Raw genomic sequence first — 27153 nt, 5'->3', positions numbered from 1 at the left:
TATCCGATTTCCAGTCAGCCTTCATACTATTGGATTCGGGGCCTGCTATTCCTAGCCGCATTCCAACTCTTTTAGAAAGCTGCCTATGGCCTACACTTAGGTAAACATCCTGAAAAATTAATTTGTGTAGGGATAGGCTGACCTCGTAGTATAATGGTTGGCGCATTTGCCTAAAATGCTTGAGGTTCGATTCGAGTTTAATTCCTGGCAGGGTTGATGTGAAGTATTTATTTTAAACGTTGTTTAACCCTGTCTCTGGACTCGTATCTGAAGCGTAAGACTGATCTCCCTACCTTCATGTAACACATGATCGAGATACACATGTGGATAGGATATGATATGATAAATACAATAAGGTATGTGGTAAATAAATAAACTAGTCCGAATGTGGTCCCGTGGTCATCAGAGGTCCAAGATTCGAGTTTTGATTCTCGTTTTCTGGGACGGTTGTTTGTGACTATTTGAAAATGATCTCAAAATTAAAATATTCCGGGAAATTAAAAGAAGGTGCGCATTTTTTTTTCATGAAAAAATATTTAGAAACTAAAAAAACATTTATAACGTGCCCACTCGTATATTACAACAGAGTTTAAAAACACTTTAAAGAAGGAAATATGAAATTCTAGGCATTTAGAGGGCTATGACCTGACAGTGACCACATTCCACATTGTGTAACATTCACCATTTTGCTTTTGTTTGAAGATCCATCTTTCTTTGATTTCGCAAAAGTCTACAGATGGAACAATTGAAGAATATAGGCAATATTGTGAATGTTACACAGTGTGTAAAGTGGCCAATTAAACCAGCCAACGACAGATCATAACTCCTATTTTTTTTTCCGATTTTTAAACAGTTTTATACATCATTTGACGTTTAATCATCGTCGTCGTATTAAGAAAATAAATCCCCCAAATTAACCACTCTCTAGGGGGTAAAGAAGATTTAGAATACCACCACAGGGGGTGAAATCTTTTTTTTTGTCTACTTACAAAATATTGTCAATAAAAAATATTTTTCGTTCGAAAAAGTTCAAAAATACTCTGTCTTTCCTAATGTTATTATACTTACTGATCCAACTTGTTTTTAAGCAAGGTGTGTCATCCTACTGCTACTGCCACTACTATCACGCAATTTCCCCCAGGGGTAGGCAGAGAGGATGAGCCGCCACACACGTCTATCCTGGCATACATTCCTAGCTTTTTCCACATTCATATATCTTATAAAACGTGCCCTTCGGTCGTGTCTGCTTTTGATCTGATTATGCCACGTCTTTCTTGGTCGCCCTCATCCTACGTCACCATTCATTCTCGACATATATCTGTTTTATCATTTTTTCGCAATCCATTCGTTCATCCGATTGATTTTTTTTGCATTCACAATTGAAAAGTGATTTTTCCCAGTTCGAAGACAAAATGATTTTTAAAGTAAGAATGCCATTGCAATCGCAATTAAAAGTTGCATAATCAGCAAGAAAAGCTGTTCATTAACTCTCACTAAATCTAAATAAAAAAAGGACTTTAAAATTTCACACATTTCCTCAAAATGCCATCAAAATCCTTATTTTAATAAGAATGCTTATGATGGAAAATCACCAAGGTGTATTTAAAGGATCTGATTGCACGATTCGATTCTAAAATCACTTAGACATTTCATATAAAAAATCTGACAAAAACCGACAAAACACAAATAACTGTTTTTCTCTAAACGATTTTTTTTACTTAAGCCACTTTGACAATTGTAAATATAAGTCATTAAATCATAACAGATTAGGAGTCGTTGACTGATTTCAGTGTAAATTATGTAAATTAGGCGAATCTTACAGTATCCAATCAGAGCTAGCCATATCAGAGATTGCAAGATTAAACCAAGTTATTGCATCTATTGTTCAGTCTTTGAATCCAATTTAAATGTCGTAAAGAACGCCTAAATACATTATTACCTTGCCTGTTTTTAGCTAAATCTTTACTGGATATTAAGATAATGGCAGAAAATAGTTTTTTAAAGATCAGCTTACACTATTTTTCACATTAATGTGAAAAATACATCACGGCCTTAGGCCTCTAAGGCGCTGGACTCTAGACAAAATTTAAATTAGGTTTTTCTCAAGCCTGGGTGTTCTGTGCTGTAATTCACCACTGTAATTAGGCCTTCTGGTTTGTTGTGGCGTTAAAAAAGAAAAGAAAATATTATAAACATGAATTGATAATAACGTATTTATTTAGTTGCTTTTCAACAATTTTATAATTAACAAGCATAGAAAGGATTACCCTTTGACCAAAAAGAAGTTTCAGCCCTTTAACTTGACAAAAAGCAAAAGTTGAAAGAATTGAAGAAATATGATATAGGCAGAATGGTGAATGTTACTTAATGTGTAAAATGGCCACATAAACCAGCCAGTGACATGTTATAAGCCCTGTAAATGCCTAGATTTCCATAGTTCCTTCTTTAAAATGTTCTCCATTTCTATTGTACTACGTTAAGTATAGTAGTATTTGATTCATGTTGTGGTGAAGCGGAACATTAGCCAATCGATTATTGGTTTAAAAGTTCCCAAAAGTACCTCAAGTTTAAACGAATTATAAAAAATGAATAATCGGTATTTACCGTTCACAAACGTAAAAATATTGTTTTGTCTCGCTTCGGAAGAGTGCTTGAAAGCTTTTATTTGTTTAGTTTCTTTGGATATTTGAGACATTCCGTGGAAAAAAGAATCTTCTTCTAAATACTTGAACACTATCCTACTTTAAATTTCAAGTGAAATGATACGATCGAAATTATTCGCAGCAAATCAATGTATATAAATGAAAGTGTGATAAATAGTCCGTTATGCTTCTCCGATCACGTTGCCGCGGTATTAACATCGCAGATTTTTCTAGAAATGACAACCTTTCCCACTGCATCCATCGCCTTTAACTAGAATTGAAACATGTTGTAATCTGATCAATGTTTTTTGATTTAATCAAATCAGCAAGGAAAACCACTAATGATCCATGTTGCAAAAAGTAAAGTGCTTCTTATCGTATAATTATAAACAAATAACTTGTTATAAAGACAACTAACCTTTTTCAATACGCTTTTTAATGGTTTTTAGTTAGAATAAACACAAAATTTTAAGATAATTGCGTGGAAGAAACTCAATGAAATTTAGCAAAGCTGTTAAAAACACATTTTTAAGATAATAACACAGTCTTGCGCACGAATTCTGATACCAATTTTGGAAGAAATAACTCCACAATTGGTATAATATTTTCTTGCCGATAGCTTAGGATAGTTTTGCAAAAAATGCTCGTCGTACACAATGTAGGTACTAATATATTATTAACCTAGCCGATGACAGATCATAAGCTCTGTAAATGTCTAGACCTCCATACTTCCAACAGCTTCATCTCTGTTAAAAAAATTAAAATATTTCATTTTATTTTATTTGGGAAATCAACAGTTCTACATACATATTTATAGTAAACAAACAGATATAGTGTATAAACTCAGAACTTATAACAGATTTCCCCAAAGTATACAAAGTTAGTAAAGAAAATAATATATTACATATTAAATAAATACATATAAGTTTATACATATAAAAATGTTGTTTTCATGTACTCGTAAATATTTTTCAATAATCAAAGATTTTTTTAAGAACAGTAAGTTATTGTAAATTGGGCGGGATGGGTTTGTGGAGTAAACGTATATGCATAAATATGTATAAAAAATAACAACGTGAAAATCTTAGAGTAATTTATTCAATTTAATTATTTTATGTACGTTTATGTACATTACAAAACTATTTCAATGCATACATAACACGAAAAAATTAATACTAAAATTTAAATATGTATACAAACACGGTAAAATACCCAGCAATTATAGGAAAAGTATGCTATCCTCTCTGGATTTTTTCCACTAATATGAAAGATGTCGATATCCGAAGAGATACGATTGAGTAAAGACATTGCTCTTCCGACTAGCATTACCATCGGCAGGTTGGTTCTGCAAACAGGACGATAAAACAGTTTAAGCTGCCTATGTCTAAGGTAGTCACGAGGAACATAAATAAAAATATTCTCCAATGTTTGATTATGTCCAAATGCTTGCAGACTGGCTGGATTTCCTCCCTAGGGAGTTGTTCATATTTAAATTTATTTCAACAGAGAGGGAAAAAGTTTTCGAGAAGGGAATATGGAAGTCTAGGCATTTACAGGGCTTATGACCTGTCATTTGTGTAAAGTGGCCAATTAAACCAGCCAACGACAGATCATAACTCCTATTTTTTTTTCCGATTTTTAAACAGTTTTATACATCATTTGACGTTTAATCATCGTCGTCGTATTAAGAAAATAAATCCCCCAAATTAACCACTCTCTAGGGGGTAAAGAAGATTTAGAATACCACCACAGGGGGTGAAATCTTTTTTTTTGTCTACTTACAAAATATTGTCAATAAAAAATATTTTTCGTTCGAAAAAGTTCAAAAATACTCTGTCTTTCCTAATGTTATTATACTTACTGATCCAACTTGTTTTTAAGCAAGGTGTGTCATCCTACTGCTACTGCCACTACTATCACGCAATTTCCCCCAGGGGTAGGCAGAGAGGATGAGCCGCCACACACGTCTATCCTGGCATACATTCCTAGCTTTTTCCACATTCATATATCTTATAAAACGTGCCCTTCGGTCGTGTCTGCTTTTGATCTGATTATGCCACGTCTTTCTTGGTCGCCCTCATCCTACGTCACCATTCATTCTCGACATATATCTGTTTTATCATTTTTTCGCAATCCATTCGTTCATCCGATTGATTTTTTTTGCATTCACAATTGAAAAGTGATTTTTCCCAGTTCGAAGACAAAATGATTTTTAAAGTAAGAATGCCATTGCAATCGCAATTAAAAGTTGCATAATCAGCAAGAAAAGCTGTTCATTAACTCTCACTAAATCTAAATAAAAAAAGGACTTTAAAATTTCACACATTTCCTCAAAATGCCATCAAAATCCTTATTTTAATAAGAATGCTTATGATGGAAAATCACCAAGGTGTATTTAAAGGATCTGATTGCACGATTCGATTCTAAAATCACTTAGACATTTCATATAAAAAATCTGACAAAAACCGACAAAACACAAATAACTGTTTTTCTCTAAACGATTTTTTTTACTTAAGCCACTTTGACAATTGTAAATATAAGTCATTAAATCATAACAGATTAGGAGTCGTTGACTGATTTCAGTGTAAATTATGTAAATTAGGCGAATCTTACAGTATCCAATCAGAGCTAGCCATATCAGAGATTGCAAGATTAAACCAAGTTATTGCATCTATTGTTCAGTCTTTGAATCCAATTTAAATGTCGTAAAGAACGCCTAAATACATTATTACCTTGCCTGTTTTTAGCTAAATCTTTACTGGATATTAAGATAATGGCAGAAAATAGTTTTTTAAAGATCAGCTTACACTATTTTTCACATTAATGTGAAAAATACATCACGGCCTTAGGCCTCTAAGGCGCTGGACTCTAGACAAAATTTAAATTAGGTTTTTCTCAAGCCTGGGTGTTCTGTGCTGTAATTCACCACTGTAATTAGGCCTTCTGGTTTGTTGTGGCGTTAAAAAAGAAAAGAAAATATTATAAACATGAATTGATAATAACGTATTTATTTAGTTGCTTTTCAACAATTTTATAATTAACAAGCATAGAAAGGATTACCCTTTGACCAAAAAGAAGTTTCAGCCCTTTAACTTGACAAAAAGCAAAAGTTGAAAGAATTGAAGAAATATGATATAGGCAGAATGGTGAATGTTACTTAATGTGTAAAATGGCCACATAAACCAGCCAGTGACATGTTATAAGCCCTGTAAATGCCTAGATTTCCATAGTTCCTTCTTTAAAATGTTCTCCATTTCTATTGTACTACGTTAAGTATAGTAGTATTTGATTCATGTTGTGGTGAAGCGGAACATTAGCCAATCGATTATTGGTTTAAAAGTTCCCAAAAGTACCTCAAGTTTAAACGAATTATAAAAAATGAATAATCGGTATTTACCGTTCACAAACGTAAAAATATTGTTTTGTCTCGCTTCGGAAGAGTGCTTGAAAGCTTTTATTTGTTTAGTTTCTTTGGATATTTGAGACATTCCGTGGAAAAAAGAATCTTCTTCTAAATACTTGAACACTATCCTACTTTAAATTTCAAGTGAAATGATACGATCGAAATTATTCGCAGCAAATCAATGTATATAAATGAAAGTGTGATAAATAGTCCGTTATGCTTCTCCGATCACGTTGCCGCGGTATTAACATCGCAGATTTTTCTAGAAATGACAACCTTTCCCACTGCATCCATCGCCTTTAACTAGAATTGAAACATGTTGTAATCTGATCAATGTTTTTTGATTTAATCAAATCAGCAAGGAAAACCACTAATGATCCATGTTGCAAAAAGTAAAGTGCTTCTTATCGTATAATTATAAACAAATAACTTGTTATAAAGACAACTAACCTTTTTCAATACGCTTTTTAATGGTTTTTAGTTAGAATAAACACAAAATTTTAAGATAATTGCGTGGAAGAAACTCAATGAAATTTAGCAAAGCTGTTAAAAACACATTTTTAAGATAATAACACAGTCTTGCGCACGAATTCTGATACCAATTTTGGAAGAAATAACTCCACAATTGGTATAATATTTTCTTGCCGATAGCTTAGGATAGTTTTGCAAAAAATGCTCGTCGTACACAATGTAGGTACTAATATATTATTAACCTAGCCGATGACAGATCATAAGCTCTGTAAATGTCTAGACCTCCATACTTCCAACAGCTTCATCTCTGTTAAAAAAATTAAAATATTTCATTTTATTTTATTTGGGAAATCAACAGTTCTACATACATATTTATAGTAAACAAACAGATATAGTGTATAAACTCAGAACTTATAACAGATTTCCCCAAAGTATACAAAGTTAGTAAAGAAAATAATATATTACATATTAAATAAATACATATAAGTTTATACATATAAAAATGTTGTTTTCATGTACTCGTAAATATTTTTCAATAATCAAAGATTTTTTTAAGAACAGTAAGTTATTGTAAATTGGGCGGGATGGGTTTGTGGAGTAAACGTATATGCATAAATATGTATAAAAAATAACAACGTGAAAATCTTAGAGTAATTTATTCAATTTAATTATTTTATGTACGTTTATGTACATTACAAAACTATTTCAATGCATACATAACACGAAAAAATTAATACTAAAATTTAAATATGTATACAAACACGGTAAAATACCCAGCAATTATAGGAAAAGTATGCTATCCTCTCTGGATTTTTTCCACTAATATGAAAGATGTCGATATCCGAAGAGATACGATTGAGTAAAGACATTGCTCTTCCGACTAGCATTACCATCGGCAGGTTGGTTCTGCAAACAGGACGATAAAACAGTTTAAGCTGCCTATGTCTAAGGTAGTCACGAGGAACATAAATAAAAATATTCTCCAATGTTTGATTATGTCCAAATGCTTGCAGACTGGCTGGATTTCCTCCCTAGGGAGTTGTTCATATTTAAATTTATTTCAACAGAGAGGGAAAAAGTTTTCGAGAAGGGAATATGGAAGTCTAGGCATTTACAGGGCTTATGACCTGTCATTTGTGTAAAGTGGCCACTTAAACCAGCCAATGACAGGTCATAAGCCCTGTAAATGCCTAGACTTCCATATTCCCTTCTCGAAAACTTTTTCCCTCTCTGTTGAAATAAATTAAAAAATATTCTCCATTACATCTTTGTTGATCGTTACACTACGAATTAATCGGAAAAAATACATAAGCAAGTATGCAATTCTTCTTTTCTCCAAACTATTGTAACCGAGCATTCCCAGAATGAAGTCAGACGGGTTCAACCACGGATAGTAGGCGCACTCCCTTAAGTAAAGATACCACAGAAATTTCTTCTGAACCATCTCCAGCATAAGAGAGTTCTTCAATTCACCTTAGCTGTTCGGAGAACAAATCCCAACATTTTGCGCGCACTGTCACATACAGTGCCCATGTGAGTACGAAATTTCAGTCTACCATCAAACATAACTCCCAGATCTTTGACAGTGGCAGTTCGCTTAAGTGAACACACTCCTATACAGTACCGTATAAAAATATTTTTCAATGCCTTTGTATATGACAAAACATAATATATGGAAACATTAAAATTTAGTTGGTTCTGAGTTCCCCAATCAAATATATTATTTATATCAGACCCGTCCATTCGCGAATATTACGAAGCCAGGTTATCTGCCTTCGGCCCACACGGAGTCGAGCCGCTATTTTGCCTTTTATGATCAGGTGCAATAGTTCGCCTTTTTCTCATTTTATTTTTATGACCCGAGTAAAAAAATCTTTCGGACTTTGATGTTTATCAGCAACTCCCTATTTACTCTCTGAAGAAAGTTTGTGTTTCTGGTCATATCCGTCTACTGTACGTGCATCATTCTACGCTTCTTATCGGTTCAAGGTACTTATTTTGAGGGTACATGATCTCCATATAAGTGTACAGACCGCACGAAGCATCTGATCACTCTCGGAAGGAGTTTCAAATTAAGAATGCCATCGCAGAAAACAGGTCTCAGTTTATTAAATGCCGTGCGAGCTGCCTCTATTTAAATTGTAAATGCACAAATAAAAAGATTTTTAAAGAAACATTTTCAAACATTTCAAAGTTTAAAAAGGCCCAACAACACGAAACGCGTCACAATATACCATCTTGTATATTTAAAAAAATAAAGTAGACTTAAAATCCAATAAACGTGTTTTATTTTGGATACATAACCAAATTAAATATGGAATTCTACTAATTCTACCAAAATAAAATAAAAGGTTTTCAAGTAAAAATCTTACCAAGCAATTCTGAACCATGATTGGTTGAGATTATTTTAATATTGACTAAATACATTTAAAGTGAGTATCTCAAACGAGGCGTGGTGACCCGAAAAAACGCAAATTATTATGAAGTCACACAGAAAACCTTGAAAATAGAAAATTGCTTAGTCGGAACGACAAGGAATTTATAAGACTTTCTACTTTATTAAGAAATTAATTATTACTTAGGCGTAACTTACTTCAAATCTCGCTGTTTTTGCTTTTTATGTTTAATTTCCCGGGTAATTAATTATGTTATTTTGATTAATCCATAGTTAATGTTTTAAATCTGCGGTAAGTAAGTAAAAAAAATCGATTTCAAGATAATGTCACGTTTCTTTTTTGATGTTGAAATGTTCAAGGATATTGGTAACGTTATTGGATATGCATTGAAACATAAGTATAGTTGTAAGATTACGAAATTGTCCCAAAATGAGTTTTTGTGTAAAACTCATGGGAATACTAAAGGCATAGGTATATATAATGTGTAAATAGTTTAATGAGTTTTTCTTATAATTTATTTCATTTTTACGCAAAAATAAATTATCTGTATTTTTTAAATTATTGAGTGAAAGATCACTATAAGAACACAAAAAAGATTTTATTCTCGGTCATAGCGATAAAATAAAAACAAATATACGTATTGTGCAAAATGTTGTTGGCACATGAAAAATTATTAGAAGAAATTAGAAATAAGAAAATTATTAAAGAAAGGATTATATTGATTTTATTTTATTATATTTTTATTTGATATTTTCCGTAGGTATTTAAAACTCAATTAAAATGTCCGCTTCCTTGCTAAGTGGTCTGTTTTCCGGGGTTCGCTCCGCCTGCTGGGGTGGATTCCCAGCTGTCCTTCCATTTTTTAAGTGGTCTTCTACGAGGACGTGTCCCATGAGGCTCATTATGTAGTGATAAGTGAGTCTTGTGTTACATAATTTTTCTTTACTAGTTAAAAAATTCCTATGAAATAGCATTCGTAAAAATCGTGAAGTGCACAATTCTCGGCGAGGTCACATCAATTAAAATGTTTTTTCTTCTTAAACCTGAGTGTTTTGTGCTGTGATTCACTACTAAAATTAGACCCCATTAGGTATCTGATAGTTAGTTGAAGAACAAAAAAGTTTTAAAAATGTGACGTAATCACGTAATCTCGGTACTCGAAAATTAGTTCAATGAATTATTTTTAATCGACGATCGTATTTGTTAAGATCCAGGGAGAGAAAAATAGTAACAGTTGCAATTTTTCATATTGTTTATTTTAAAAATATTTCTTTATTGTTTTATAAGTACCCAATCTAAATATTATTACATTCATTTTCACTAGTTACCAAAACATAACCCGCTCCTTAAAGTATATCATACTATAATTGAAATAATATTGATATTCCACTAGTTTTTCAATGCCTGTAAGATTTGATGGTTGATAGAAATAACGTTTTGAGTATGTCCAAATGTTTGTAGATAAGATAGATTTTAGAGACCGACCAAAGTTTCGGTAAAAAACGGTAAAAAAAAAAACAAATTTACTAATAAAATTTATGCCTTTTATTTCATTGTGTATTTTATTTAACACTTATTTTAATAAATTCGTGAGGTTTGCCAGTAAAAATGCATAATTTTGGGCGTTTTAATGTGACTTTTAACTTATTTAAATAAGTTTCGATTTCATCCGAAACTAGAACAGGGACCTTATGATGTACTATTTCGTTATCGTTCTTCTTCCACACGAAAACTTTAGTGAAACAATAGCACAAGGAAATTTTATTCGGCTTCGTGTTAGCGAATGAAATTCCGGAAAAATCGGTCAAAAACGCATATTTTTTCTATGGATTTGCTGACTGAGAACTGACAAATACGATCGTGTATAATCTTTAGGTACGATTCTGTGGATGTGAGGATCACTTGTTGACATCGGTTTTGTAAACATCGGAAGCTGGTCGTTCGTTTCGGTGAGTTAATAATGTTTTAAAACAAATTACATAAATATATTTGAAATACTTAAATATTGTTTTATATACACAAAAAAATATTTCTTTTTACAGACGTAATCATGGCTTCTAGGCGCCTTAGCGATTCACAGATGACCACTTTGATAGAGTAGTTTGTATACAATTACATGGAAAGGTTTGTATACAATCACAATTTTACTTCATACGCTAATACCCGTTTGCAGAGACAAAACTTAAGGTGAGGAAAGTCCATTCTATTGTCTTCACCTTCAGGTTATTCTCCGCATTTGAGATTAGAATGTACTTTCCTTACCTCAAGTTTTGTCTCTGCATACGGATATGAGACTCTTAAGAAAAATTTTTATTAAAGCTTTTTGTGCAATGATTATTTGTTTGATAAATGTTTCATTTGTACATCCCCACCCAATAATACATCACAAAAGTCAACAGATGGAAGAGTTAAGGAAATTTACACGTTTGCACATGGACAGAACGGTGAATGTTACACAGTGTGTAAAGTGACTACTTAAACCTCCCAATGACAGATCATAAGCCCTGTAAATGCCTAGACTGCCATGTTTCTTCTCAAAAATTAAAAAATTAATAACTCCCTAGGGAGGAAATCCAGCCAGTTTGCAAGCATTTGGACATACTGAAAACATTGTTGAATTTCATTTAATTTTACTTAAACACATCTAATTGTACACTTTTAACTGTTTTGCAAACAGAGCATTTTGTATTATTAACTATGATTAATACCTATTTTCGGCACTGAACTGAAAAAAAAAAAATTCTACATAGGAAATAGTTCCTTTTGGAATAGGTATAATTGATTTTAAAACTACAAAATCATCCAAAATTAGTACGTTTTAGCGAAAAGGAAATATATCAACATGGAGCGTCCCCAGGGCTGCTATCGCGGCTGTAGAAAAAGCTTTTATCTCGCGTGTATACATACAAAATATACGAGATAAAAGTGTTTTCTACGGCCGCGAGAGCGGTTTATAATAGCACCACAGATATATATGGTGTAATATAAAACTCGATTTGATATATTTTAGAAATAGTCAACTTTGGAAAAAGTTATTACCATATTTTTTGGCAAACTTTTTTTTTCGGATTCGGAAGATTGATAATTTTGCCGTTAAATTAACTTTTATATTTAAAAACAAAACAATAAAAGGGGTAGCTTATTTTTTTTTATTTAAATGAAAATATCAATACCTATTTCGTATAACGATAAAAATGCTTCCCGCCTACTTTTTTCTCTGCCTTTACCATTAATATACCAGTATTGACTGCCCTGTATTTTTGCGAAAGCCAACATTGATCGATTGGAATCATTAAAAACATGAAAATACTTTGATGTGTGAGTTGTTACCTACAATCTTCGGCACATGTTTTTTCAATATTTATAAATGATTATGAATAATGATATATTTGTAATCAGTCAGCATTCAAAGTCTCTCGCATATTTAGAATTCGCTAGCATTCACTAATTTATTTGCTAAAATAAAATTCTACGTAGTTAAAAATGGCTAAATACCCACCTACCATACAAATCCTTTAATATGGCATCCATTTTTTTTTTCAAAGTTAACTATAAGTTATGACGTTTAGTAATACGCGCAATGTTACAGACGTTGCAATCGGAACACAATACGATCTCTTTATACACACCTAATGGTGGATACGGCACTGCCTGAATACTTTAAATGCAGCGATATCGATCGGTTATATATTTTACTAGCGGACCCGACAGACGTTGTTCTGCCCGACGTTGGCTTGCCTGTTATTAGCTTGGAAAAAGACTTTTCATTGATAAGCAGGTACCTAGGTACTTGTTTATGATTGAATACCAAAACTAAAAATGATTAATTTTGAAATATTTAATTTAAGTAGGTACCTAGATACTTGTTCATGGTTGAATTCCAAAACATAAAATAACTTATTTTCAAATATATAATTCTTTTTGCAGATATCAAACTCAGCTCTTTTCACCAACAGGGGTGCACTTTATACATGAATGCGATTTTCAATAATGTATTGAATATCAGTTAATATTAATTTAGTATTACCGAAAATCCAGTAAACAGAAATAATAATAGAATCTGATTAGGATTCATAAAAATGTAATTTTGTTTATAAACATAAAAAAAAAACTTTTTTTAAACACAAAAAAACAACATCTTTCCATTTTTTTGTATAAGCATTCTCGTCATTCATACCCTGGTAGGTCGATGAAAAAAAGATTTATGCTTCTAACTTTGTGTTTACAGATTCGATTGAAAATTTTAATATCTACGAACACGCGTAGCGCAAAGATCTACATTTCGATGAAAAACGCACGTAAATCGGTGAAGCCGAAGGAGAAGTTCAGTGTCATTACACGTACAGAAGAATTATATATATATACTAGCGGACCCGACAGACGTTGTCCTGCCCGAACGTTGGCTTACCTGCTACTCTATCTTAGAAAATTACTTTTCATCTAGGTATTTGTTTGTGATTTAATTCCATAACTAAAAGTTGTTAATATTAAACAAATATTGAATTTAAGTAGGTACTTGTTAATGGTTGAATTCCAAAACATAAAATAAATATTTTTTCAAATATGGCATTCTTTTTGCAAAGGTCAAACTCCGGTCCTCTCATTAACAAAGGGGTGTACTTATGTAGGAATACGATTTTTTTAAATGTATTGAATTTAATATTATTTTAATGTTACCAAAAATCCAATAAAAAGAAATAAATTAAAAGGAATTTAAGGAAAGAATCTGATTGAGATCCACAAAAAACAAATGCTGTTTTACACATTCAAAAACGAACTTTTTTATACACAAAAAAACAACATCTTTTAATTTTTTTGCAAATGTATTCTCCTCGAATGAAACCCTGGTAGATCCACGAATAAAACATTTTTGCTCCCAATTTTGTTTTTACATATTCGATTGAAGATTTTAATATCTACGAATACGCACAGCGTAAAGATCTATATTTATCTGAAAACCTCACGTAATTCGGTTAATCCGTTTAGGAGGAGTATGGTGACATCACACGCACAGAGGAATTATATATATAAAGATAAAGATTACATGAACGTACGAGTATGTTGATCAGCCTGACTTTCATTTTGGATCAGCCATTCAGCCAAAAAAAACAACATGGTATCAAATGAGAACTTATATTTTACCAAAGCCACTAAAAAGTATTTTTTAATATTTTTCTGACTTTTGTTTTATGAAGCTTTTTTACTCTATCGGCAATGTTTTGTTTTCCGAATGTTTGAGTTTACTGTTAACCCCATTGATGTGCCTTATATATATATTTTATTGTTATTATTATTTTTGTGTTTCTGATCCTGTAAACTATTTGTGATGATATACTCATATGTCTGTGTCAGCTAATTGCTCGTCCTAACTCAACACAGGACTTTTAGTCCCATGGAGTTGGCACTTATGCCTCAAATAATATGTAATAAACTGTCTTTAAGGAAATAAATAATTAAATAAATAAAAATAACAAATCGCTTTTTGATTCCTAGAATACTGGCGTGGAAAGTATCTAGTTTCATACCATCGAAACATCGTTTCATACAAGCGATTTTTCTTTTTTGAAATATTAATTTGCATAACTAAATGATGAAATAAATTATGCGTAAGGAAAAATTGAAGGGAAGTCAGAAATAATTACGAACAAGCTAAAATTAAAATGTATAATTTTATTTGTACAAACATAAACAAAGTACAAATATTAACCAACTAAATAATATTTTTATTAAATGAAAATAATTTTAAATAACGTATTAAAACAATAGTATATCCCAATAAATAATAATAATGGTCATATTTCTTTTGAAATACATATAGCAATATCCACGAAGTGAATAATACTGTTTAGGTATATGTTTATATACCATTTGGATATATATATATATATATATATAAAATATGAAAGTACAGGTCTAGATCTAAGCGAAAATATAAATCTATCTCAAACTATGACACGTATGTTTTGTGAATTAAGAAATAATATAACCTAAAACAACGAAGTTCTTACTTTTATTAATGTCTTCGGTAACAAAATCAATTTACTACATCTTCTCAAAAATGCATAACATTTCATTAATACCCTATTTTCTATAAAAACGCCTTTAAAGATTATATTTGGAAGACAATGGCTGCATTATAATACGTATTGTAGAATCAAAATGTCAATTAAAATCAATCTAAAAGGCATTTTTGATTACGTTTTCGTCATAATGTATGAGGAATGTATCTGAATTCTGGAATTCTACTACCGATTGTGTTCGATCTATCTTTAATCTACGTGTTGTTTGCAGTAACTATTTTACATGATTGATTTTAACCATCAGTGTCCAGATTTGTAGCCATAAGTCTTGCCTCCATGGTGTCCGCCTTTCTTCCCGTGGTCGGTATGGTGAGCATGGTGTTTGTCATATCCCTGTTGGCTCTTGTGGGCTTTATGATCCTCGTCTACGTGTCCGTTACTATGGTGCCCTTTCTTGCCCGAGTGGTCCTCGTGTTTGGCGCTCTCGTGCTGAGCTTTCTTGTGATGGTCGCCTTCCTTGGACCCGTGCTTGGCGTGGAAGTTTCCGTAACGGGCGTGAGATCCACTCTTGTGGTAATCGTCGTAGAACTTGTGTTCCTTGTGGTATTCGTCCTTTTGGTATTTGTTGTGGTAGCCTAAGGATATCAGAAAATAATTATTAACTAACTTTTACGATCGTCACGTGACGGTAAAGCCGACTGTGAATGCGATTTTAGACAAACATTAAAATTTTATCACACTCAAAATATTCATCGAGCAAATATAATTAGCTACGACTATTTTAATCTGTGTTTTGGGAGCATCATCATCATATTCATACCCAAAATTGAAGCGTATCTGGATCGTTTTTGTTACATGTAAGGCAAGGTGATCAGTTTTACCAGTCCAGGAACAATGAAATATTTAAAAATAATAACGAACCAATTATTGTAGAACGACCTGTAAAACCAACAGTCCACGCTCATCCTGTCAGGAATCGAACCCAAGAGGTACTAAAAATATTTTTAAGTTTGCGCTAGAATGTTAGTGTCGTATTTTAATTTAACACTAGCAACAACTGGCGAAGCAGTTTGATCAGAATAAAATAATAAATGCAGAATACATAGCACGAAGATCAGTCATCTTGAATTAATTGATAATAAGATTATCGTCGATTAAAATAATGAATTTTAAATATGCAGAAGTGGAATAAATAAAAAAATATGAATAAACATTTAAACTTCCTAGATTTTCTCGGCACAATAAATAGAAACTGAGCATAGGTTTTCCTTTGAGCCGATAATCTTCGGTATACTGAAGAGTCACCAAATTCGATTGGTTAAAGAAGCGATCCAGATTTCAAAATATTTCGACTATATTACCAGAGATGATGGGATGCGATTTAAATCATCCTGATACCAAGTTATAAAGAAATCACATAAAAGCGTGGACTGTGAAGCGAGCCAGATTTCAAATCAACAATGACTGCGACACGGAACAAATCCTAAGCACATTACGTTACACATTTATCTACACAAACAACATCAACCCGATGATGGACGGTGTAATGCGATCCGAAACGTCAGTAAAGAGTACGAATGACACACGGCATTTAGAAAAACGTTTTAGTAATAAATATTATCTTTTTTACGATACCGTTATTTATTATATCTGAAACTATGAAATTGTTATTCTCATTCGCATTACTTGTTTATATCATGAAATGCTTCAATTTTAATTTTATACCTGTCTTATAAAAGTCCTCAAGGCGTATATAATAAATAAATAAATATGTACCCATAAACTTATCTGTTAATTCTACATTTTTCTTAGTTTGTCAATTTATAAAATAATTGTTTAAATACAGTTTTTATAAGGAATAGTAAAATTTATCACGATTGCCATGTACCTTTAGTATTGTGTCCCTTTTTATGGCCCTTTTCCTCTTCAAACTTCCCTCCCTTCTTCCCATGGGCGGCTTCATGGTGTTCTCCATGGTGCTTGGCAGAGTCATGGTTGCTGTGCTTTTTACCACCATGCTCATCATAGTGTTTGGCATGTTTCTCGTGTCCTTCGCTACCTTTATTTCCATGTTCCTTATGGTGAGCTGATTTGTACACTTTGTCGGCCTGAAAAATTAAATTAAAATAACACATTTTTTTATAAACTTACTATTTAATGTTTTAACAAGTTATTTCAGAATAGAAAATCGCATCTAAATGCAAACAATATTTTATATGCTTACAAGCATATCGTCGGTCTAAATTGTAAAACTCGTAAGTCCCAAAGTAACTTTTGTTCTAGAGAGAGTAAAAACAGTTTTTACTTCAGTAGCGAATTGTAGCAAAGTTTGTTTTCCGTACGAATATATAAGTGTTAAAGACCTTTAAATTACTTGAATTCCTAACAAAAAACGCCAAAATATAATTTTTGACTATTTGTGGACTTTCACCGAAAATTTTCATGAAAATGTTTTTTTTTTTAAACATTTATTTTTATAAATTATTACATACTCACCTATAATCTTTGTTATCAAGCAAAATGAATTATGTTTCCCTTTAAATGGATTTGAATATTAAACTGTATACTACCTATGAAACAACCACAGTTTATGATATTTTTAAACCTAATTTTAACAAAGAAACATAAGAGTACCTTTGTGTATGAGTCTTATAATATCCTAATAAATCAAGGTATTATTTATGAATTCTATCATCAGATAATGTGGTTCATTGAATCTACCATTAAAATCATATTTTCATAATTTATATATTATAATGTTCATACGAGTAAGAACTAAAAGGTTAAAGTAATGAGTTTAAAGTAAAACGGATTTTGTTCCCTTGAACAGCTATGTTATTTTTGGGAAAATATCTAAATTAAACTGATTGGCGTATAAGAAAATAAAGGTAGGTAGACTAGTAAAACATCTTTGAAAACAAATATGCGTTTGTATAGTTTTTTGCCTGAGGATACCAAAGATTAAAACCAATAAAGGTATCGATGATTGGATCTAATCAAATTGGTTGGTAGTAACCTACAGGATGAGCATTGTTAATAGAAAACTAGGTTAATTACAGAAATTTTACACTAGTGTATCAGCGATAAAACATTTTCATGTTAATTTTGTATTTTTATTGGTTACAAATGGTTATATGCTAATGATGCGACGTAGAAACAGGTACCTGACATAAGTAGATGATTCTATATTTTTGTATAGGAAAAATCAACAAGTTAAGTTCTAGAAATATAGTTTTTTCTAGAAATCACTTGCTTCACCGTATTTTACAAGATATTTTAAAGTTCGAAATATTATTGAAATTTCACAGAAAAACCGCAAAACGCATAATTAATTATGAATGCAGCTATTACGCAACAACATGATCAACCGCACTTGCAACAATTTTACTATTGAGATTTGGTGGGGTTCGATAAGAAAGTTTTCTTGGGCGACCGGAAATGTTTATAAGTCACTGCTCGTACACTTTTTATTTCCGATGCTGGTGTTTATGGAGCAGCTGCAGTTGGATGCGGAAAATCGGGTGAAATAATTTAATAAACATGATAACAATGCGAGGTATACAATGTTGTATGTTTCGTATGTTGAAATAATTACCTTGTGTCCGTGTCCGTTCTTGTGCGCATGGTGATGGGTGTGTCCACCTCCAGCGGCGCGGTGGTGGGGGTGGTGGTGCCCCCCGGTCCCCGAGGCGGCGGGGGAGTGGTCCACGTAGCGCGCCAGGGGCGGCGCCCCCGCGTGCTGCTGCTGGTCCGCCACCCGCACGTACTGGACCCCGTTGTGGAACAAGACGGGGGGAGGGGACCTGGTCTCCGAGACCAGCGGATCGTCGTCCTCCTCTATCTCGTGAACTTCGTATTGAGTGGTAGTTTTCATTCCTCTGGAGGAGTAGCGCGGTGCCGGTTCGCTTTCTTCGTACGCGAGATCATCGCCGTAGCGATGATTTTTGAACCTTATTTCTGAACGATAATCCGCGCTCCGAGCTTTTCTGGATTTCTCCTTTTTGGAAGACTCTTCTTTGAAATTTCTCGCGTATGTCTCGCCGTCGTAAGGAGATTCCTCTTCTTCTTCTACTTGGATTTCTTCGGCATTCCAATCCTGTTCTTTCTCGTACTTGTTCTTCGTCTTTTCTTCCAATTCGATATCCCTCCTCGCGCGAGTTCCCGTATCCCTTTTCTTCCTGTCGTAGTACACCGGCTCCTCATTCTCGTACGAGCCCCCGCGAGGGGTTGCGTCATCTGCAAATTCCGAGTAGCGATTTTCTATTTCGAAAAACCCCAAGTCGGAATTTCCACGATCGTTGAACTCTGCCTCCGAGGAGTATTTGGCAACTCCATGGCCCAGAAACGCGACGAGGAAAATCGTCAGTTGACACAAAACTTTCACTGTTTCATTCATTTCACGATTGATCGATCACGGCTCATGCAAGAGTTAAGTTGAAACTGAATATATAATTTGCTTTTGTAAGTATTTATATCGTAAATCGCTCCAAATTACCACTTCTCCTCCACTCGTACTTGAAAAAACTAAAGATTTCACAAATTTACCTCATGATACTGTTTATTTACGTTGTGAATATTCCCGGCTTATCAGTAGACTGGCTGCAAAAGAATATTTTTATTTCGGTTTTATTATCACACTAAAAAGTAAAAAGCCAACAGTTATTTAGTTCATTTCGCCAAGAGCAACTTAGGTACGGCCGCTGAACTACATTTATGAAACCTAGCACGTGTGTTTTGCAAAACTGCTCTGTCTATTCGCTACTAACGCATGTACGCGAGTAAGCTGTCAGAAAGAAGAACAGCTATTGAAGACTCTATATGCAAGTCACACACATACAAAGCTAAATCAAATAATGACATTCTCAGTTAGCGCGCTATTCGGTGTATGGGTGAAAATACGTAACGTATTCATATTTTTTTTAACAGAATACGGAAACATTTTCCAGATGAATTCTATTGAATTCTACTAATAACATGTGTTGGTGTAGCGCACGAACGACTTCTGCATTAAGGCAACGGGGAGAAATAATTACAAATTGAATTTATTATTTTAGTTGTTTTGTGGAGGTAATACATTTTTCATTACAACATTATTCACTCTAATATATTTCTCAATTGATGATTAATGCAATGAAAATATTTGTATTGGAATTTCAATGAAAGAACGCCGAAATGCAATGTTATGATTTAAACTTAAAAAAGACTAACGAACTGAAAATTAATAATGACTGTTACACCACTTTAGGTGACTGAGGTTGACCACAATACCGCTCCCGCAAAACATAGTAATTTAATGTAATTGTACAAAATGCATATAAAAATATGTATAGTAAAATAAATGAATTTAATTCCCCGATATACTTTACATATGTAAATGTAGATATAACTTACATACCTAGGTCTTGGTTGCAGGAATAAAACGAATTGATTTGTACAATTCGTGCTAGGATCCGTTCCGTTAAATTAGTTAACCAATAGCATATCGAATTCTGCGAAAAGGCATAAATATAAATAGTTATCTGTTGAATTTGTTTAAAGCGCTTGCTCTATCTAGAAGTATCTCACCGAAAGAAGGTGTCTAGATTGGTGGATCTAGATACGCTTGTGGGTGACAAGTATTGTTACGGATTTACGGATTGTAGGTACGGTATACATTTATTTTACTGAAACAAACAGTCAACGATGATTAAATAACATAATAAAGATAAGGTTTAAAGACAGATCGGCGAAGTTTCTGTATAAAAATCAAACATATAAAATTGTGGTACAACAAAAGGGTGTGTTTGTGCGTATTTGTATGAGAGTAATAACCGTATGCAGAGACAAAACTTAAGGTGAGGAAAGTACATTCTAATTTCAAATGCAGAGAATAACCCGAAGGTGAAGACAATAGAATGTACTTTCCTCACCTTAAGGTTTGTCTCTGCATAGGGGTATAAGTGTAGAGTTGTGAGGGTGTGTATTTGTGTGGGATACATAATAATGTTTTTGCAGTAATACGAGTTATCGATTTAACAATCAACATTAAACTTTAATTTAACTATTTTAATTACGAATTATTCTTTAATCATAATACCTAATCATTGCTAGGATGAGGGTTCGTAATTTTATGATTAGTCTATGTTTCCTATTCAAATAACAACATCGACCAATTAATACACAACTAACAAAAATTACCGTACATACTCGTGTGTGGTCATGGAGTAGTAGTGAGTGTTGCAGATTTCGAAATCAAACCCCAGGTTCGAACCCAACTTTATCTGTCTTCGTAGAAACCTGTTTTCAAACAGCGAGTTATTGCTTTTACCTATTATTGTATAATTTATTTCAATACTTTTCTCTTAACCCCCAAATGACAAAAATAAATTTGATTGAAAATTAATTGATTTGCCTTACTTTAGTGCAAAAATTAAAATGATGTTCTTATAATCTGATATAAGGGAAATATACTATAATTCTTTCGCTTCAGATGCTGTCCAAGAAAACTGAAATATTTTAGTAAAAAATAAATATTACCTACAATATTTTAAGCGTGTCCAAATCTTTCCGGATTAGAACTGGATTTAACCAAATAAAAAGTTTATCAAAATTCTAAATATTTCAACAGGGATTGAAAACCCCTTCGAGTAAATGACATGAAAGTCTATGAATTTAGAAGGCTAACGACCTGTCATCTACTATTGCGACAATGTTTAAACGCTTAAAGTTTTCAATTCGTTCATCTGTTTTTTTTTGTTGACAATTGAGGCTTTTATATTCCCCTTTTAATGCGTTTCTCCAGTTTTAGTATCTTTTGAAATATCCATCAATGTATCAAATAAATATTACTCTTGGGGTCGAACCAGGGGCCGCGGATACACGGTAGCTGGATGTGGTAATCACTACATCATATTATGGTGAATTAGTAAGTTTCTTCATAGAATAAGTGATTTGGAAATAAATAATTTAGTAAGTCGTAAGATTTCATATTTATCTCTATGTTATAATCGATAAACACCCTGTCTTATCAAATTATAAATGCTGGTATAATAAATAGACGCGTTACTTTCTTACTAAACGCATCTTAGTTTTAGCAAATACTGCGTTGCTCGAAAATTTGAAAAAAGAGAAGCAAATCACAACATATGTGCAATACTTTTGTGAAAAAAACATATGCAAGAAAGGAAAGAACTACGAATTGAAATGCCATATTTAACTTGTATATACGTCATTGGTGCCTTAGCAGTACTATGAAAGTAATATTGTTGTGTAGAAAAGGATATAAGAAGTTGCACAACAATAAGAATTTATTGCAAAATTAGAATATAAATACGTAGCACATAATTAAACATTATTTTTTTTTTGTAAATGGTACCTACATTTTTTTTCAATACATTTTTGTTGGGTTGAGTGCATTTCAGCTCTTTAGGTGAAAAAAATCCACGTTGAGCGGATATGTTTTACATAAGAAATAAAAATACTAAATAATAATCATAAAACAATACACGCAATTCGCACACCAATAAAAATATATATTATAAAATGTTTCGCCTTAAGCAAAAACATTAATTTAAATCGATCATTGCAGACATGGAGGCATTTTAAGTATCGAACAAATATATTGTATTAGAGTGTTAGTTTATTGATTGTACCAACCGGAAATAAACATACCACTTAGATGTTTTCGTGAATGCACTACATTATAGATATTGTATATTATTACTAAAACGAATTAGATTCTTGATTGTTGCAATTGCAGAGTTAATTTGAGTATTTATACTCCCAAAATAAAGCATTCATATTCAGTTATCTGATTCATGATAACAATCATTGTCATGTGTACCTATGTTTACCTGCTAGCTACTCATTTTTATAATCTCATAGGTATCTATGTATTATGGCCGTATTAAGTGGTGCAAGAAATGGTACCATACAAAATGTATCATTTCTTGTACATTAAAAAAAAAAAAAAATAGGCATGCGCAGTTATTTTCAACGCTATTTTTACCGGGAAATTTTATGATTCTAATGAAATTTTAAAAACTAATCTTGAAATAATAACTTAACCTTATTGAGCACGTCAATGGCGTCAACCTTATAACACGTGGTGAAATCATTTTTCAACTCAAACATTCTATATTTATTACGCATATGTCTAATCGACATATTCACAGGGAAACTATTTCTACGCACATCACTATTTTCAGTGAAATAACGTGTTTTTTTATTTATTTATTTTTTGATTTTTACAATAAATCTTACAATACAACATATCTATGGGCGGAGAACAATAGCATAAGTAAACTTTTTCAATTTTTTATTATTTGCTCATCTTGCAGTATGAAACTACGTTCACACGAATTCCAAAACACGTAAGTCAATTTACGCTATTAAGGATAATATTATAGATGTACTTTATTATATAAGATAAATTTATTAATCGCTTAAAAAAAAGTTTTCTCGGAGAAGGACCTTTTCAAACTTTATGCCTTGAACGACGTAACATTGAAGAGTAATCACCTGACTATGAATTCCGAATTATTAGCAATAATCCAAATCTCATAAGTATGGGGAAAAAAGGACATTCTTTCAATGTTAGATTTGATTCCCGCAATGTTTGAGACACAAAAAAACTATTTCCTGAAAAGTAAGGCATTTTGACTTATGTGTTTGTTCCCCCCTACCTTAGATATAGTACACCACCCAAAATCACATAAACAGAAGAAAAAACCCACAAAGACATGGCCTGTTTGTGGGTATCTATCCAAAAATAAAAAAAATATTTATTAAAAGCATCTGAAAGAATACGATAAATATAAAATTGAAATAAAAAGTGCTAATACTAAAATGTAAATGTCACGCCTTTGTACAGTCTTCGAAGATTTCATGGACAGCACGTTCGCAGTAATTGCATATTGAAAAAAAAGTTCTTTCATCGTCCATTCGCTCTATCACCGCATTGCTATTATTGTTGAAATTTATTTATTATTATATTTTTTTTAGATGTGAGTTGGGAATTTTCCCGGCTTATTATGTAATATTTCTTATAGTAGATATTTTCTGCTTTTAGGAAGCTTCTATTTTCTCTTTCAGTGTTAGGATCAGGAGGGATATTCTATAGTGGACCAACCAGGAACTTCTCCGAATTTGCTCTTGTGAAGAGGAATCCACATAAAACCCCTTAGAAGATGCCGACCTGTTCACAGTCATCAACAGGCCTTCCGTTTCACTAGAAGACTGTTAGGCATTTTGTGTCCTACTTTGGTTTATTTTACCAATGTCCTGCACTAATTTGACCACCTCTCGTGTGAGTCCTTTATGAAGTATCACCGCTCCAATGTCGCATAGGTCCTCGTTCAGACTTTTGCGTCGCGCCTTTAGCTGTTGTCTCTGAAAGCTGAAAATGGGGCAATGCATCAATAGTACAATGAGGAAGTTCAGTGGTTTTTTTTTGTTTGTTAATAGACCATTAAACTAAGCCATTTTTTTTTTCAATTTTTATATATCGTATTATCAGCGCTCTGATTTTTTAAAGTTTTGTATTTCTAAAATAACTCTGCGTGTGACGTCAAAGGTTCACATCCGCTTATTCTCTCTCAGTTCTGCCGATTGGTCCGTTTACAGTAAGCAATATCTTCTACAGATCCGTTATCATTGGTTGATTCATATCAACCAGTGACGTCGTTCAAAGTAGTTCGGTTTTATTAAAATATGTTTTTACTATTTTTATTTTCAAGAAACGTTGTACAATTGAATGCTCTCATTTTTACAACGCGCAAGAAAACATTTTTTGTATCAATTTCCCGTAAGGCTGAAGTTCCTCATTGGGTTAACCGAATTTCAGTCCAATAGCATGGACGCTAGATTTGCAGTCTGTCGGTGGTTTCTTCAAAACGTAGATTAGAGCTTCTCTGATTGCAAAGTTCCGCCTGAAACGCCGACCAGAATTTGTCAAGTTTCAACTTCTTCGACGGAAACTCTCGCGCCATCGAAAGGCACAAATTTTGCGCCTACTGCATCGTTCAAGAGACTGCCATCAGTGAAGATCCTCAACTCCTCCTCTACTGCCTCAGGCGGAGTCTGGTCATCGTAGCCGTGATCTGTCGGGTAGGGTTCCGCTGGATGAGGAAGTGAGAAGTCGTAATTTGAAATTTGAATTTATTGCAACAGAGAGGGAAAACATTTTTGAAAATGAGCATGGAAATCTAGGCATTTACAGGGCTTATGACCTGTCATTGGCTGGTTGAGGTGGCCACTTTAAACACTGTGTAACATTCACTATTCTGCCTATGTTTAAACATCCACATTTTCTCGACTCTTCAATCTGTTGACTTTTGTGAAGTAAAAATAATCAATAAGAATACATTGTTAATTAAATTATATAATGTATTCTTGTGAAGTAATAAATACATAATAAAAAGAGCTGAAACCTTTATTTACGTGTGTGAGATTTATCTGGCTGTATTATTTTACCTATAGACGTTGCCTATCAACAATATTTTTAGTAGGTTCAAATGCTTTTAAATGAGGCAGGATTTCACTCCCTTTTTTTCACTTCTAAGATCGGAATCTATTGCAACAGAGAGGATAAATGTTTTTGAGAATTAAATATGGAAGTCCTGGCATTTACAGGACTTATGCTTTTTGCCGATAATGCTTACCTCAACCTTTTATTTTCTGAACGAATCTTAAAATAACATCACCCTTCTTAGGATAGAATGACTATTAAATTTTTAATCTTAAAATATATTGTCATAATTTTGGCATCTAAGGTAATAATCCGTTATTTGTGAAAGATAAAAAAAAGAAGAAACAGATTATTTACATACATTATATATTATGTGGTTTGTTTTTGGTCCTGAGTAGCAAGCCATTTCTTGTGTTAAGTCAGGACTCTATTATAAAATTTAGTGTAACATGTTAATTAAGTAATAAAACTATATTGATTAAAAATCATATTGTTTATATTGTAATTAATGTAGAGTTTTTGTTCATTTATAAATTTAAAAAGGTTAGAAACGCTAAATAAATAATCAATAAATTTATTAGTATTACTATTAACTGTACAACCATTAACACCAAAAAGAGACTGGCAAAGGCCTTGGTTTTCTCAGTGTTCATGTACGGTGTGGAGTGTTGGACACTGAGGGAATCTGAAAAGAAAAAAATCGAAGCTTTCGATATGTGGTGTTGGCGGCGAGCGCTGCAAATTCCGTGGACGGTCAGACGTAAGAATGCATCTATTCTCTAGGAACTGGACATAGGAGAAAGACTGATATCCATGTGCGAGAAAAGAATCCTGCAGTTCTATGGGCATATTCCCAAGGGAGACTCTGATAGTTTGGAGAAAACTGTTCTCCTAGGAAGTGTCGAAGAGACAAAGTCGCGTGGACGTCAACCGACGAGATGGAGCGGTCTATGCCGAGTTATCAGAATCATCACAGACGAATGCCCATAGAAGAGCACAAGACCGTTCCAGATGGAGGGAGACTGTCCACAGACGAGCCATGCCTAGAGTCAGGCGTAATCACCATCCTCAGATATGGGGCACGGATTGAAGAGGATTAACTTTTAAAAATCAGCTGTATTTCTAAATGGTTTAACATTATTTGTTGGTAAAATATTTTTTTATAAAACTTCTGAAATTTCCCGATGACAACCTCTGGAAATGCTACTGTCGCGAAATAAATTTACAATGTTTGGTCTCGCTGAGATAGTCCGCATTGTTTGAGTGCATTGTGTCAATATTATTAGTGCTTACGGAGACAATGTCAAGAGTATAAAAGGTGAAATCTTAAAGGTGCTATATAGTGACTATGCGAGTAGTATAGCCTGCAGCTATCACCAAGTTGTTAGGGCATTATTATTAATATGACAATAACAGCAAAAAAATGTACATTTAAATTAATAAATAAATAACCCCGAAACAGCGTGGTTAAAAAAAATAATCCATTTTCATTTCTGTTGATCTGCCCTTTGGGCCTTAAACAAACGGCACTACGGACCTCATCTGACAGACCATTTGTAGTTTTTTCCACATTTTTGTGTTTTTTGTTTTTATTAAAAAAATATACTTTACTACTTGTGATAAACCGTTTACCAGTTTTGAAGTGTGTTTATATTATTTTCTGGTAGAATTAATCCCTTTTTTGAGAATGATAGAATAGATAATTACATTTCTCATATTCAACTCCGTGGTACCCCATTTGCAACTCATTACGTTTTTAAATAAAAAAAAGAAC

At 32.9% G+C, this 27153-nt stretch overlaps 1 protein-coding gene across 9 annotated transcripts; it reads right to left on the bottom strand.

Annotated features, from left to right (window-relative positions):
• Positions 1 to 14562: 14562 nt before the first annotated feature.
• Positions 14563 to 22660, bottom strand: LOC148271681 (uncharacterized). 9 transcript variants are annotated; one of them, XM_088241063.1, is made up of 5 exons: positions 22568 to 22660; positions 20324 to 20421; positions 18528 to 19531; positions 16821 to 17040; positions 14563 to 15567 (listed from the first exon to the last, which is right to left on the bottom strand). In XM_088241063.1, the coding sequence occupies exons 3-5, from the start codon at positions 19326 to 19328 to the stop codon at positions 15233 to 15235; spliced, it is 1356 nt and encodes a 451-aa protein (XP_088097189.1). In that variant the 5' UTR covers positions 19329 to 19531; positions 20324 to 20421; positions 22568 to 22660; the 3' UTR covers positions 14563 to 15232. The 9 variants fall into 9 exon arrangements, with proteins under 9 accessions (XP_088097189.1, XP_088097193.1, XP_088097185.1 ...); XM_088241067.1 differs by having other exon boundaries at positions 18528 to 19456; XM_088241059.1 differs by having other exon boundaries at positions 20328 to 20421.
• Positions 22661 to 27153: the final 4493 nt, after the last annotated feature.

This window comes from Micrasema longulum, unplaced genomic scaffold (assembly GCF_059751315.1).
Source record: "Micrasema longulum isolate JH-2025_06_02 unplaced genomic scaffold, ASM5975131v1 h1tg002732l, whole genome shotgun sequence".
Classification (NCBI taxonomy): Eukaryota; Metazoa; Arthropoda; class Insecta; order Trichoptera; family Brachycentridae; genus Micrasema; species Micrasema longulum.
The sequence above is the reverse complement of the archived record's forward strand: the minus strand, read 5'-3'. Positions and strand labels throughout refer to the sequence as shown.